We start from the raw sequence: 14,995 nt of genomic DNA on the forward strand, positions 1-14,995 counted from the left end.
TTGTGTTCAGTACAATTTTAAAGATGATCTAAATTTTGAGCTTTACATATCATAATAATATCAAATAAAGACAAAACAGAGCTGAGAGACAATAAACAAAAATAACCAGCATTAAATTCCTGAACAATGGATATAAAAGCCTTAGAATATTGGGATTTTGTATGATGTTTTTGGTAAGGTGTTTACAAAAAGCAGCTGCGAGCTAGACTGATAAGGAATTCAAAATTTATTTACATTTTATTACCCAAAGTATTTCAGTAATTGGTGTACTGTATTTTCTGAGGTATGTTTCAGGTAAACTGAACACTAGAATTTGGTTAACGATAAGCAACTAATAAACAGCATTGTATGAAGAACCTTGCCTAAATGAAATCACCTTAAACTCAACATCCACCTTCACACACTGTTCATAAGATTGAACTAAATAAATGTTTGCACAATATTTCTTCTGTAACAAATACACAATGCCCTGTTGGCAGCTAATTGTCATGAGATGCATGATACACATTTTATTTTATTTAATGATCACTCATTATATCATTCTCACTTTTTTACAATTTTACACAGATTATTTAGAAAGACTGAATATTACAACCTTCCACAACCCACCTGTTTTAACTTTTGTTTAAAATTGCTCTGTATTAATTATTGATTTTTTTTCTTTGCTCAGGCTGTTGTCAGATGTGGTAAATTAACAATTTTTACCATAACTGTGATAGTTTTTCTTGTTGCCAACTTACTTGTAAACATCATAAGAGAATAAACATCATATGAGAATGTTTGTCAGCCTAATCCAGTAAGAAATTTAGTTACAAGCAGAAGGAAAATATGACAATATTTAAATAATAACTTTAAAAATCCACTATATATATATACAGTAGTTGCAAAACAATTTTTCTTTTGTATATCACATATGTGAAGCTTAAATATATAGCTGAATTGTAATTAACAATCACTATTAATATTAATGCTAATAGGGCCCCATATCTTAGGAAGGAATGTACTGGCTTTGAAGAGGGTCTCAAGGAGATTTATAAGAATGATTCCAAGAATGAAAGGGATAATGTGTGAGGAGCATTTTATGGCTCTGGGCCTGTACTGAATGGAGTTTCAAAGAATGAGGAGGGATCTCACTGAAACCCACAAATGATGGAAAGGCCCAGAAAGAGTGGATGAGGGGAGGCCAGATCGTGGTGAATCATTGCCACAGACAGCTGGGGGTGCCAAGTCACTGGGTACATTTAAAGTGGAGGTTGATAGTTTCTTGATTAGTAAGGGTGTCAGAGGTTACAGGGAGAAGGCAGAAGACTGGGTTGCGAGGAAAAGTAAATGAGCCATGATTGAATAACAGAGTGAACCTGATGGGCCGAATAGCCTAATTCTGCTCCTATGTCTTTTGGTCTTGAGGCCTAATAATATTCTACATAATTCTACATAATATTTATGTAACCAGTTTCTAAATTGTGCTGTTGTTAAAGATTTTTAGTTCCTGGGAATTGGCTCTTCTAATGAGTTTTATTTAAACTTGCAGCACATAGCATTAAAAAAATCTTATTGAGGGAACTGCATGGGTAAAGCATAATGGAGTTTGTACAGTTATTTACTGCAGATACTTTAGAATTCTGGTAGTTTGCAAAACTTTGATAAACTTCTTTTCAGTAACTTTGCTAAATGATCTAATTTCTTTGTCTGATATTCCCAAAATTTAAAAATTAAACAAGGATATGTTTCATTGAAATGGTAAAGTGATCTCAAGAAACCATTTTCAATGTTTCTCCCAGACCCATCAAACACTCTTTAGTTCTTAGCACTAATTATAGTGACTAAAATAAAGAAAATAAAACAAATGTCTGAAAAGATGTTGCAATAAAAGCCACTGGTCATAACATAATGCCATTTTAAGCATATTAGTAAGGCTGAGGGTAGCAATACTGTAAGCAGGATGTCTAAGACATTATGAATTAATATATTCATAGGAATAAAATTGAATTGGTAATTTATTTTCATTGCAAACTTTTTTGGAATGTAAATCTTGTTTTCTGAAGTATACTTCTATCTCCTAGGAAACCGCTTTTAGCCTGCCACATTGAAGAAAAAAACCAACAGCTGCTTTTGTTTCTAGTGTAAAGCTTCCCCTTCATCTGAGCTCTTGCTTTTGAAAGTGTCTAGACCACACTGTGGTGTTTATATATCTGCACCTGTCTTTCCAAGAGCAGATAATTTTTATTCCTTCAGTATTTTGAAGGAAATATGCTCAACTCTTTACAGAACATATTATCAAACTCACACAAATGAGGTCATTATGTGGACATGGACACATTCTTGATAAGAGCAAGAATCCTGAAGAAACACAGCTGTGTGATGGATTATTCTCTCTGTTATATATTAAGAGCTATACTATGACTTTTCAAATGTAATATCGCATTCTAGCATTCATTCACATCAGCTTTCAAACCTTCTTTACCTTGTAATTCACTGCTTTGTCTTTTCCATAAATGATTTGGGGGTTTAAAAGAAATGTCAGAGGGAGTTATGTCTTAACTGTTGCTGGGATTATTCCCAGTCACATGGCCACTCTGTGCCACAAGTAGAGCACAAAAAGGTGACAAAGGCAGTGATTTCCTGTCAGTAAAGAGCAGGACAGGGCTGTCTAGAAGTGATGCAAATGAGGGAAACTTTCACCATGGTTTGTTTGATTCACTCAGGGTCAAAGCATGCCGGGCTGAGAGACAGAGCAGGAAGAGACCTAAAGGAAATATATCCAAAGCCTCTCAAGAAAATACAGCAGGTCTTCAGAAACTGAACTCCAGTGTCTTCTATGTATGATTTTGCTAAATAGAACTGCACAAGTACGATCCCAATAAAATTGTTTGACTGTAAAAAGGTTCAATTTTTAAATAATTCTCAAAGTTTCTAGCCATGAAATCAATATTAGATAGAACTGGTTCCACTCTTATGATTCACAAAAGCTGACTTGTGTCAATTGCTTCAAAAGAATAGATAAAATTATTTTGGTAATTTATCATTTGGAAAATTACTCCACCACTGGATACTCGGTTGCTATTTTGTAACCCAGTGCCTGATTTCTTAAAAGATACAGTAATTATTTTTCATGCAATTTTTTTGAAAGCATTTGTATTGCTTTGAAATGATTTTTGCAAATTATACACGGGGAAACAGACCTTCAAAATCTTTGCAGCAAATACTGGAAGTATGATTATGCAACAACTCGGCGACAACCATGGCAGGTTGTTGAGTGATCAAAAACAGCATTAAATTGCTTTGTTGAAGCATGTTATGATCTGAACTATAAAATACAATTAGCATTAAATTGTTGGTCATGGCTACCACACCTGTGAGAGTGCAGTTTCATGAATCAACTAAATGTTTCACTACATATAAGGGCAATTGGATTGACACTTAAAATTAAGTCAGAGAAAGAATGAAAATTCTGTTTAAAGTGAATAGATTTTCTAATGGGCAAAATGGTACCCCTCAATATGCAATATTGCTGTCCTCCAGTTTAATCAAACTTTCAAAAGTATATCTCCTTTTATTTGGCTAAGAACTGTTAATAAACTATTCACCCACAATTTCAGTATCAAAAATAACTTGACATAACAGTCATCTGATCAATTGTCTTACTGTAATATAAGCATGATGTAGGCTGTACTATTGCTCAAATGCTTGCATGTTAGTTATCACATTCCATTACATTTGTAATGAATAGGAGACAGCGTAGGCAATTGCGTTATGTGTGACCATGTATTGAGTTTTAACGTGCTTTTATGGCTGATGAAAACCTTTGAAAATACCTAGAATTTGCATTTAATTCACACCTTCAACAGAGCAAAATGTCTCTCGGTGCTGCACTGGATTAAACCCTCAGAATCCTAAAAATAGCCTCAATATTGAAATAATGTCTTCCAGCTCTAAGTTTTAATTACAGTCAACAGTGAGTCTCAGTTGATCTGGGCCAGATTTCAAGCGGCAATATTGCAATTGATTTAAATGCTCCAAAGCTAGAGGGGAAAAATTCAGGCAGAGTACCCTTCTCTCCATGCACATTAAATATTGAATAGCGGTAGGGTTTGATTATTTTGTGATGTTTCCATCACCAGCCACTCACCTCTCCCCACAGTTCCCTGGAAGACAAACTATTACTGTACACCATATTCTTCATGTGAAAAATTTGATCACTGATATATACCAAACAGCAATAAAGATTGTCAAACAAAACTATACAAGCATTTTAAATCTTCATAGTTAACTTTCCCTCCCCGGGATAAGACTTGGATCCATCCATTTATATTAGAAACTGAATATTTGGAACTCACATCAACCTACTCAAACACTAGCTATTTTTTAAACAGGCAAGATGTTTAAGTAAGGCATATCACTTACTAATGACAGTCGTTGCTATACCTGCAGGGGGAAATAAAAATACAATAACGTGGCTCAGTAGCTCAATGTTAGAATGTTGGATCCTCAAGTCCAAATATCCAGAAGCATTCATGGTGAAGTTTCTGTTACGAGCAGAATTGATCATCTCAGTTGTTCTATCTGGATGCACCCATGATTTGGTTATTGAATAAAGGAGTAACATTGATAGGGTATCAGAAGTGTCTGTCAACAAGGATGCTCCAGCTACTTCAATAAGAGGTTTCAGGTGGTATCAGATAACCTAGGTTGCCATAAAATATGCTGGCTAAGCAGAGTCTACTGTAGTCTTTTACGGAAATTTAATAAAAATAACGGCTACTACTGTGTGTAGAATCACTGTGATAATATGTTCCCTTTGAATACCTAAGCCTCTTTATCCAGTTGTTCAGTTACTGCGATGAGAACTTGATGGTTGCAATTTGCTACATACTACCTGAACAGGTAGTGGAGGCAGGTGCTCTCAAAGCACTTGCATATCAAGCAAGCACTTGAAATGACAATGCTAGAAGGCTGCTGACCAAGAGCAGCTAAATGGGATTAGTACAGATAGGTTCTTGATGGTGAACATCATTATGGTGGGACAAAGAGCCTGGTTCTGTGTGGTATGACTTAATGCTTCTAAAAATGGACAAGAATATCACAGATCAAGTCATTTAGTCTTTAGCTGGTTTATCTCAGCCAATTGTCCTTATTTCCATAGGTTCAGAAGGGCACTTTTCTTCACTGCTTCTCAGAAATAAACTGCAAGGCTTTTATTTTGTGGACATCAGCTGGGAAAACTAGACAAAGTATCTTGCTTTCAGCTAAAGTTTATACATAGTAATTAGCTACTAACAGGAAAGATAACAAGAAAGGGAGGATGACTCCACACCTCTGAAGAATTAGCGGCTTCAAAAAGAGAGAGCAAGAATACTTAGAAACATAGAAAACCTACAACACGATACAGGCCCTTCAGCCCACAAAATTGTGCCGATCCTGTCCTTGCCTGAGAAATTACCTAGGGTTACCCATAGTCCTCTATTTTTCTAAGCTCCATGTACCTATCCAGGAGTCTCTTAAAAGACCCTATCGTATCCGCCTCCACCATTGTCGCCAGCAACCCATTCAACACACTCACCACTCTCTGCGTAAACTTACCCCTGACATCTCCTCTGTACCTACTTCCAAGCAGCTTAAAACTGTGCCATCACATGCAAGCCATTTCAGCCGTGGGAAAATGCCTCTGACTGTCCACACGATCAATGCCTCTTATCATCTTATACACCTCTATCAGATCACCTCTCATCCTCCGTGGCTCCAAAAGGCAGAGTTCACTCAACCTATTCTCATAAGGCATGCTTCCCAATCCAGGCAACATCCTTGTAAATCTCCTCTGCACCCTTTCTGTGGTTTCCACATCCTTCCTGTAGTGAGGTGACCAGAACTGAGCACAGTACTCCAAGTGGGGTCTAACCAGGGTCCTATATAGCTGCAGCAAAACTTGGCTCAACTAAACTCAGTCTCACGATTGATGAAGGCCAATACACCGTACGAATTCTTAACCACAGAGTCAACCTGTGCAGCTGCTTTGAGCGTCCTCTGGACTCAGACCCCAAGATCCCTCTGATCCTCCACACTGCCAAGAGTCTTAGCATTAATACTATATTCTGCCACCATATTTAATAACCGAAATGAACCACCTCACACTTAATTGGGTTGAACTCCATCTGCCACTTCTCAGTCTAGTTTTGTATCCTATCAATGTCCTGCTGTAACCTCTGACAACCCTCCGCACTATCCACAACACCCCCAACCTTTGTGTCATCAGAAAATTTACTAACCCATCCCTCCACTTCCTCATCTAGGTCATTTATAAAAATCACGAAGAGTAAGGATCCCAGAACAGATCCCTGAGGCACACCACTGGTCACCGACCTCCATACATAATATGACCCATCTACAACCACTCTTTGCCTTCTGTGGGCAAGCCAGTTCTGGATCCACAAAGCAATGTGCCCTTGGATCCCATGCCTCCTCACTTTCTCAACAAGCCTTGCATGGGGAATCTTATCAAATGCCTTGCTGAAATCCATATACACTACATCTACTACTCTACCTTCATTAATGTGTTTAGTCACATCCTCAAAAGCTTGTGGATGTGAGAGAAAACATGAGCCACAGTGGCATTTGAGAACTGACCTTGGGTATTAAGAAGAAAAACACAGATCCCACTCAATATTAAATGTATTATGATTAGTTGTGTATCATGATTCTGGACCTAAATATTTTCTTATGACACCCAATGATCAGAGCTGTGGTAGAAAATTACACTTAAAAAAAAAACATGCAGGTTCTTCAGTGATGAGAGATGGCTGTTATTCTGTGATCTCAGCTCAGGTTCTAAGAACTCCAGCATTGTGGCATCAAGCTAAAAATAACTAAGGTTTAAATGAATCAGAGCTAAATAATCTAAAAAGGGAATACAGAGAAAATCAATCAGTATCCACAAGAGAAATGAAGGTTAATGTTTCAAGTTGAACCTAAAACCACTGAGTATTTCCAGCACTTCTGTCCAAGAACCAGAACACAATCCCACACTAGAAACCAGTAATTGGAAAGCCACAAAATTCACCTCTATGAATTTAGATGTGATTAGATCGGTGTACTTAATTTCCTCTCATTTCTTCCATGATGATTATTAGATCTTTTGCCAAGAATTTATGCTTTAATCCTTTTAATGGAGATGAGAAACTAATTAATATTGTTTTTTTTGCCTTTAATGGAATGTCACTATTAGAACCATCTTTAGTGAAACACAAAGTATTTCACAAGTATACGTGTGTCTGAAAGTGGATGCCATTTTATGTGTAAACCCGAGTATTGCCTGATTTCAACCAAGCTCTGCCAATTGATGGTACAAATTAAAGCTAACTCATCACAAGGACTACATTTCCAATGTACTGGAATGTATCATATTGCAGAACATGAAACTGCATGGCAAGTGTATTGGATATTAATGTAATAGTGAATGCCAGAGGAGAAAATCTAGCTGCAGCTGAATCAGACTGCAGGAAACTGAATCGTGGAGTTGCAGCAATATTGTGTGTTTCAAAATGATGATAAATTCACGCAGCTAATAATAACTAATACTCTGAAAAGCATTAAAACTATTAAATAAGCTGCCAGAACTGCAGAATTAAACAATGAAAACTTTAGGTTTAAATAAAATAAGTGAACAAGCCACAGCATCAAACTTTGTGGGTATTTCATAGTTGAAGTCAAACTGTCAGAGGGAAATGCACATTCTGGAAATGCTTTGAAACCTGCTTCTAAAATCTGGCAAAGTAGCACGATATGTGCTGGCCGACACCTTGCCAACTAAAATCAGATACATAACAACACATTCAATAACAATAGCTGGCAACTCAGTGAAGGTTTGAAGCCAGAGGAATTGTTCCCAGGGGCAGAGAAAATTTCCAAAAGTTTCAGACTAGCCTTTTGGTGACATATAAAAGATGATAGGAAACTTGGGGAAAACATAGCAGCAGAGCTGTACTTCAGGGCCACTTAGCTTTGATGGATATGCTTCACTGAAACCGTAAAATAGAGGCAGGGTTCGTTTTGAACAGGGATAATGCCACTTGGGATTGGTGGTGACACAAACATCATTAAGAATGCCATATACAACACTGTCATTAGTTCATATTGTAAAAGCAAATATATATCACAATTGTGCATCAACATAAACAAAACAGTATTTTTCAAATACAATGAACATGTATATACATTTATTTAGAAGAGGTTGTTTTTTTCCATAAGCCTTGTCTCCAATTTGCTGTGAAGTGTGAATTCAAAGATTTACTATTAAGTGGATAGCTCAAGGATCTCATTCCAAAACAAAACCTTTGTTTTCGTACAATAAACCCATTAGTAGATGGGTCAATGCATGATTTCTTTGAGAATGTGGATGTTGGTGCATCTGAAATTCAAATGACAGCCTCAGAACATGGCACTGTGCTATAGAATAATACCCATCAGCAGCCAATCACATTGCATTATTTCAATAAACAAATCAACCTTTTATACACAGATGCAAGGCAACATCAGAATGGCATATTCTTAGGGGAAGTAAATTAGAAGTCTGAATTTTTCTTAAGATTCTCCCACCCCTCCCCCATAAGCCACGCCGCAAAATGCCACAGGGAAAATGTTCCTCTTTCTGGAGTTGTCACAGATGGAAATATAGTTTAAGAAGATATGACAACAGGGGTTCTGAATGTTTGATAGGAAAAATACAGCCACAAAATGATGGTATTGTTTTAATATCACTAAACTTAAAGACTTGTGTAGAAATAATTCATTTGGAACACAAGGGGATTGGTAAAATGCCTTTAAATTGTAATGTAAAAACAGAGCCTTCTGTTATTTGAGGTGGTCAGCATGGTTGTTGGTCAGCAGCTTTGAACTCCAAAATTAGCTGAGTATGCTTTCATAGTGTGCAAAGAAGAAAATAGATTTTAAAAACTGCTTGTTACGAAACTGATATTAAAGCAAAGTCTTGTCTTTACTATTTTGCCAACATTCTGCATAGTATCAACAGGCGGAATTTCAGAACAAAATTTACCGACAAATGACAAAGACTGTATTTTATTTGTTCAACAAAATTTTCATCTGCAGGGATTAATACTGCAGGAGAAAATCTCTATCCTTCTAGAACAAAAGGGGAAAAATACCCTTATATCAGCATTTAACAAAAAGAAGAACTAAGTAAAGGAGATTCTAAAGATAAAGTTCAGTGGAGGTGAGGAGCGAAGCTGTGAGAAGATAGTAACAGCAAATGAAGCAGTGTGCTTGATTCTTCTAAACAAGCCCTCCTCAGCTAAGGGCTACTTTGAAGTTTAAAGAACTTGCTTCTTTCAGGAGTCTGTGTGCATCACTGCCCACCACTAATTAGCAGCATGCCAGTTTCATCCAGGTAAAGGAAGGACCCCAAATGTGGTGCATTCAAATAAAAATCAAAGAATACACAAACCCCTTTGTGCTTACTACAGTGCTTCAAAAACTCTCTTTTCATGTATGTAGTTATGCCCCTGGAGAATGCATGTGTGATTTGCTCTCACAGCTACCCTTGCCTCTATCCAAGGGCTGTTCCTGCATGTGGTCTGTTTTCTTTCCTCACGATTTCTCAAAAAATACAAAATCTGATTGCCCCTTATCTATCACTCCTGTACACCACCTACGGATTAGTGGCATCCACCCCCCACTGGCAGTGTGACAAACAATGCCCCCAGCTGCTTCCATTACTTTAGTTGATAATGCACAAACCTGGACGAGAGACATTTCTCCTGCTGCCACTCTTTAAAACGATAGTAAGTTCTGATGAAGCCACTAAGATAAGAGAGAGGCTCCTATTTGACCTTGAATTTCCATTGCTTGTATAAAAATGAAAAATTACGAGAAGAGCCAGAGGGTGGTTGTTTCTTGTCATTATCCTGTTGTCAATTCTGATGGTGGTTATTAATTTTTTCCTTTACGATTCACAATCTGCTCTTTGAAATGTGCCATATGTTCGAAGCAATTCAGGGATGACAACTGTCAGAATTACAACAATAAAAAATAGCCTAAATGAGGCAGATTTACTGCTGTGGAGGTTTGGCTGAAAATAACCCCAGAAATGCTAACATATTACTCCTTCCCTGTTTTAAAATGCCATTGTATCCACAGTATAAGCTTTGAGTTTTTTTAATCAGTAAAAGAACAAAACAATATTCTACAACATTGAGAATTTAATAGTTTATGTAACTGAGTGATGCTGAAATACACATTCCTCATTTTTCTCTTTGAAACTATTTAAATTAATATTAGATTCAAAAATATTTGTTTTAATCTTGTGTAAAATAACAACTCAAAGCAATAGAGGCTGCCCTATTTATAACTGATAAAAATTCATTGAAAGCTGACTGGTATCGATGCAGTGATAAACCATACTCCTGGCAAATTTTGTTCTTACAGTTTCTGAAGGGCAGACTAATCTGTCTGAAGCTTCAAATAAAAACACAGACTGTAAAGTAAAGCCCCTGCTTGCATTGACTATTCATTTTGTCTCAGTCTATTTATTAATCCTGTCTCCTTTATTTCTGCTTCTCTACAGGAAGGATTCTTCATTCCTTTATAAAATTAAACTTAATAGAATGTGATAAAGGGAACTCTTTGGCAATTATGATGTCTGCACTCTCTGCTGGCATGCAGGAGATGGAAATGAAGTTGGGGACAGGGAAGGGAATTCTAATAGGCACCATGATATATACAATGAACGTCAAAATGTCCACCGAGAGAAAGACTTGTCAGGATAATCAGATTTTCCATAGCCACATAAAGACAGTAACATAGGCTCTAACCTTGTAAAGATGCTGCTGCTGCTCTTCTGACATCATCAGGTCATGGCTGTCCATCACTATGGATTCCATGTCAATCAGCCAATCCCAGAGCTCCTGGTATTCTGATTCAAAGTCCAAAAGGCTGGAAAGCAGAATTAAAAATGCATTATGCATTATATAAATAAAATATATATTTCTGAATGTATACTGGCTAGAAAAAGTAATTGCTTGTTATAGAGAAAATTAAACTTGAAACTAGAAAGCAAGATTTCATTAGGTTTGATTATAAGATATCACAACATGATTAATAAATTAAGGTAATAATGCATCAGAGAGAGAGAAATACTATACATCAGCTTATTCGATGTCAGCACTGGTAGTATGACAAGCAATAATTTGTCACTGTTTCAACATACAGGACATAAATATATTCGGCAGAAAAGATTGGCAAAGTTATTTAATACCTATTTCATGTTTTAACTCGTTTAAAATTCTTCATTTCAATTTAGTCTTGAGCATCATTTCAACTAGATAGATGAATATCAGCAATGCAAGAGGGACAACAGCACTGAAGGCAAACTTGCAGTCAAAGGTTTTATTTGAAGATGAAAGTACATTGGGAAGGTATTTTATTTGGGCATGAGTGAGCATGCCAAAACGCTCAAAAGGCTGGATGCACCACTAGACAGGTAATCCCTATTGATATGTCCAGTGCAAAGGTAAGGCCAAAAAGTCAAAGCAAGGAATTCTCAAAAAGGCAGCTACGTATGTTAAAATTCAATAGGAGTTAATTAGATTTCAGCTAAATAAATCATTAGAATGAGGAGCTTAGAAGGATTAAAGCCATGTTCAGTTCAAAGCTGAGTGCCTGAGTTAAGCAAAGTACTGGGTTTACAACTCTGTATCAGCACTCCAATGGAGTGATAATTGTGGAAAGTTCATACTGCAACAAGGCTATGCAGAATTCTCAAGATTTACCAAAATGTAACTCTTGATGATGATCCTTATTTACACCTCATAACATCGAATAATTCTTGTCATAAATTAAGAATTAAATTATGCTTGGGTATTACAATGATGTCATTCAGCAATAGTTAATGGAAAGAAAACATCTTGAGGAGGATTTCTTGCCACATTCAAATGGGTTCCAAAAGCTGGCTCAATAAAACGTATATAAGTTTAGCAGAGTGAAAAAAAGAGAAATTTTGCTCTGCAGATCTACAAATAGCAGTTGGTTTTGCTATGATTTCAAAGAGCCATTCATTAGGCAAGATAATTACTTCATGATGAATTTCATAGTTTTGCATTTAGATTCTGTCTGAATAAACTGAAGCAGAATATTGGACTTATTGAGACATACTACTCAAAAATATTCAAATTCAGGCTACAAATATTTTTATACTTCCTGAATGAATTGATTTTTCATCAAATGTGTTCAAAAGTATAGTTCCTACTTCATGTAGCTTAAGTGCACATATATTGAAATAAAATACATGCCCTCCTTTGTTCACACAATAAAATTGAATAAATTCAATTTATTTTACTTGGTTAATAATCTGATGTATTGTAAATGACTGATAATTTTAAAATGGAATTATATAATTTTCTAAAGAAAAGTAATGTAATTGAAAACAAATCTCAAATCATATGTATTGTGTAATATTAATGTGTGCAATTCTGGTTGCCTCATTATAAGAAAAATGTGGAGGCTTAGAAAATGGTACAAAAGTTTGTCAGGATGCTGCCAGGCTTTGCAGGCATGAGCAATAAGAGAGCTTAGGACAAATATCGGTTATTTTCTCTGGAGTAACAGGATGAGAGGAGACCAAATAGTTTATAAAATTGTGAGAAGCATAGGTAGGGTAGACAGTCAAAATATTTTTCCAATGTTAAAATGTTAACGTGTAGTCAAGGTGAGAAGGGGAAAGTATAAAGAATAAATTTTATCATTTCTGTTGCATTTCAGTACTGGAGCTACTGACTTGACTTGTAAACCCATTAGCTTTTCAGGGCATTTTTTTCTACAGAGGGTGTTAGGTGCCTAGAATGGGTAGTCAGGAGTAGTGGTGGAAGCAGACATGATGGTTGTTTTTAAGAGCTTTTAGATAGACACATGAAGAATCAGAGTGGTGGTATATGGATCATTGCGAGCAGAAGAAATTTAGTTTAATTTGGCATTGTGTTTGGTACAGACATCAAAATTTCAAAATTCAAAACAAATGTATTATCAAAGTAAATATGTGTTACCATATACCTTGTATTCAATTTCTTGCTATACATAAACAGATAAAAACTGACATGCAACCAATGTGCAAACAAAGACAAACTGTGCAAATGAAAATAATATTGAGAACATGAATTGTAAAGAGTCCTTGACAGTGAGTCTGAAGGCCATACAGTCAGTTCAGAGTAATGGTGAATAAGCTATCAACGTCAGTTCAGGAACCTGATGGTTGTAGGGTAATAACCGTTCCTGAAGCTGGCGGCATGGGACCTGAGACTACTGTGCTTCCAGCCTGATGGTAGTAACATGAAGAAGACATTGTGGGCCAAAGAATCTGTTCCTGTGCTGTACCATTCTAGGTTCTATGTTACTTTTTAAAACATATTCTGTAAAACTTCTGCATTGTATGAATCGTTTTACATGCCTTAGATTCTTTGCTGATGGTTGACAAGGTCTGGAACATCACGGTGAAAGGGAGCAGAAGTTAATTTCACATCTCCTAGGATACTTAGGAGACCTTTTAAAACATTCTCTCCTTGACTAGTGTTCACTGACAGAGTCAAGACTAGACTTAGCTTTGTTAGACATTGCAATGTATTGGCTTGCTGTCACTGTCTAGGCTCACATTAGGAATGGGCAAAGTGTTGAAGGGAAAATATAATTCCCTTCCTTGTAAGTTCCCAGCTGAGCAATCCAGCAGGAACAGCTAGAAAATTGAGGAAAATAACTTCACCACACAACAGGAAGAAAATTTTAGTCATCTTGACCATTGTTTACAGATTTTCTTGTGGCTAGCTTAGGTAGATTTGGCTCAGCTGCAAGGGAGTTTGTCAACTCTTGGGAAATTGTGCAGCAGATAAAAGATCCATTGCTCCAGTGTGTGCTATTTGTAGGATGGTTTGCAGTATCTGTGAGTCCCTAATTTGCTTCCTTAATGAACCATTACAATCTTGAGCTCATCCCTTCTGATGATCCTGGGGGATAGTGTGAAATGTGGACTCTTTAGAATAAATGCCCATAGTTAATTTGCTTCCATTGTAAAAGTTATCCAGCTTGCCTTCAACTTCCATGTATTCCTGTTCATAGAACCGCCTCTCACTAAATGTTTGCAGGCAAGTTACATCTTAAAGGACTTCAGAACAATCCCAAAGCATTTCACAGCGGGCAGAGTACATTTACTTGTAATGCAGGAAAACAGAACACCCAAGTTGTTAAGCACATTGAGATATTAATGAAGAATAAGAACTCTGGAATGATCTTAAATCATTGACCTGCTGAAGAATGGGAATGATTTTCCTGCTTGGAATTTTTAAGTGGAATATTGAAACATCTTTTCTCAGCAATATTGCTAAAATAATAGATTATCTGATTGCTTCAGACAAAATTTTAAGAGTTTCAAAGTCTGGTACCTAATCACTCCCTAGTTAGATATTTTATTTAATTAATGTATTTCTCTTCTATAAAGATTTTACACCAGTCTGTTAATGTTCGGAATAGCAACTTCACCCATGTTTCATTGTCATGCAAATAGCACTACTTCTAAGGTGGAGATACCTGACTGAGCTCCATTTGAATTTAATGCACATCATACTACAGCTATAACTGGTCTAACTAACATCAATCACGAATACAGCTCCTACACTAATCCATACACTCAGTGGTCACTTTATTAGCAACCCTTGTACACCACAACTTAAGTACACAGACATAGTCAAAAAGTTCAGTTGTTGTTCAAACCAAACATCAGAATGGGAAGGAAATATGATCTAAGTGACTTTGACCATGGAATGATTGTTGGTGTCTGATGGGGTGGTTTGAGTATCTCAGAAACTGCTAAACACAAGGGATTTTCATGCACAGCAGTCTCTCAAGCTTACAGAGAATGGTATGAAAAACAGAAAACATCCAGTGAGCAGCAGTTCTGTGGGAAAAATGCCTTGTTAATGAGAGAGATCAGGGGAGAATGATCAGA

General features: G+C 36.5%; 1 protein-coding gene across 7 annotated transcripts in view; it reads right to left on the reverse strand.

The window, feature by feature from the left end:
- The window catches only part of akap6 (A kinase (PRKA) anchor protein 6), a 404,269-nt gene that overhangs the window by 109,497 nt on the left and 279,777 nt on the right, over nucleotides 1-14,995 (reverse strand). For all 7 annotated transcript variants that reach the window (XM_073040038.1, XM_073040040.1, XM_073040039.1 and 4 more), the window contains one exon: nucleotides 10,821-10,941. In XM_073040038.1, the coding sequence (XP_072896139.1) occupies nucleotides 10,821-10,941 (121 nt within the window). The remainder of the gene's footprint in view (nucleotides 1-10,820; nucleotides 10,942-14,995) is intronic.

This window comes from Hemitrygon akajei, chromosome 3, assembly GCF_048418815.1.
Source record: "Hemitrygon akajei chromosome 3, sHemAka1.3, whole genome shotgun sequence".
Lineage (NCBI taxonomy): Eukaryota > Metazoa > Chordata > Chondrichthyes > Myliobatiformes > Dasyatidae > Hemitrygon > Hemitrygon akajei.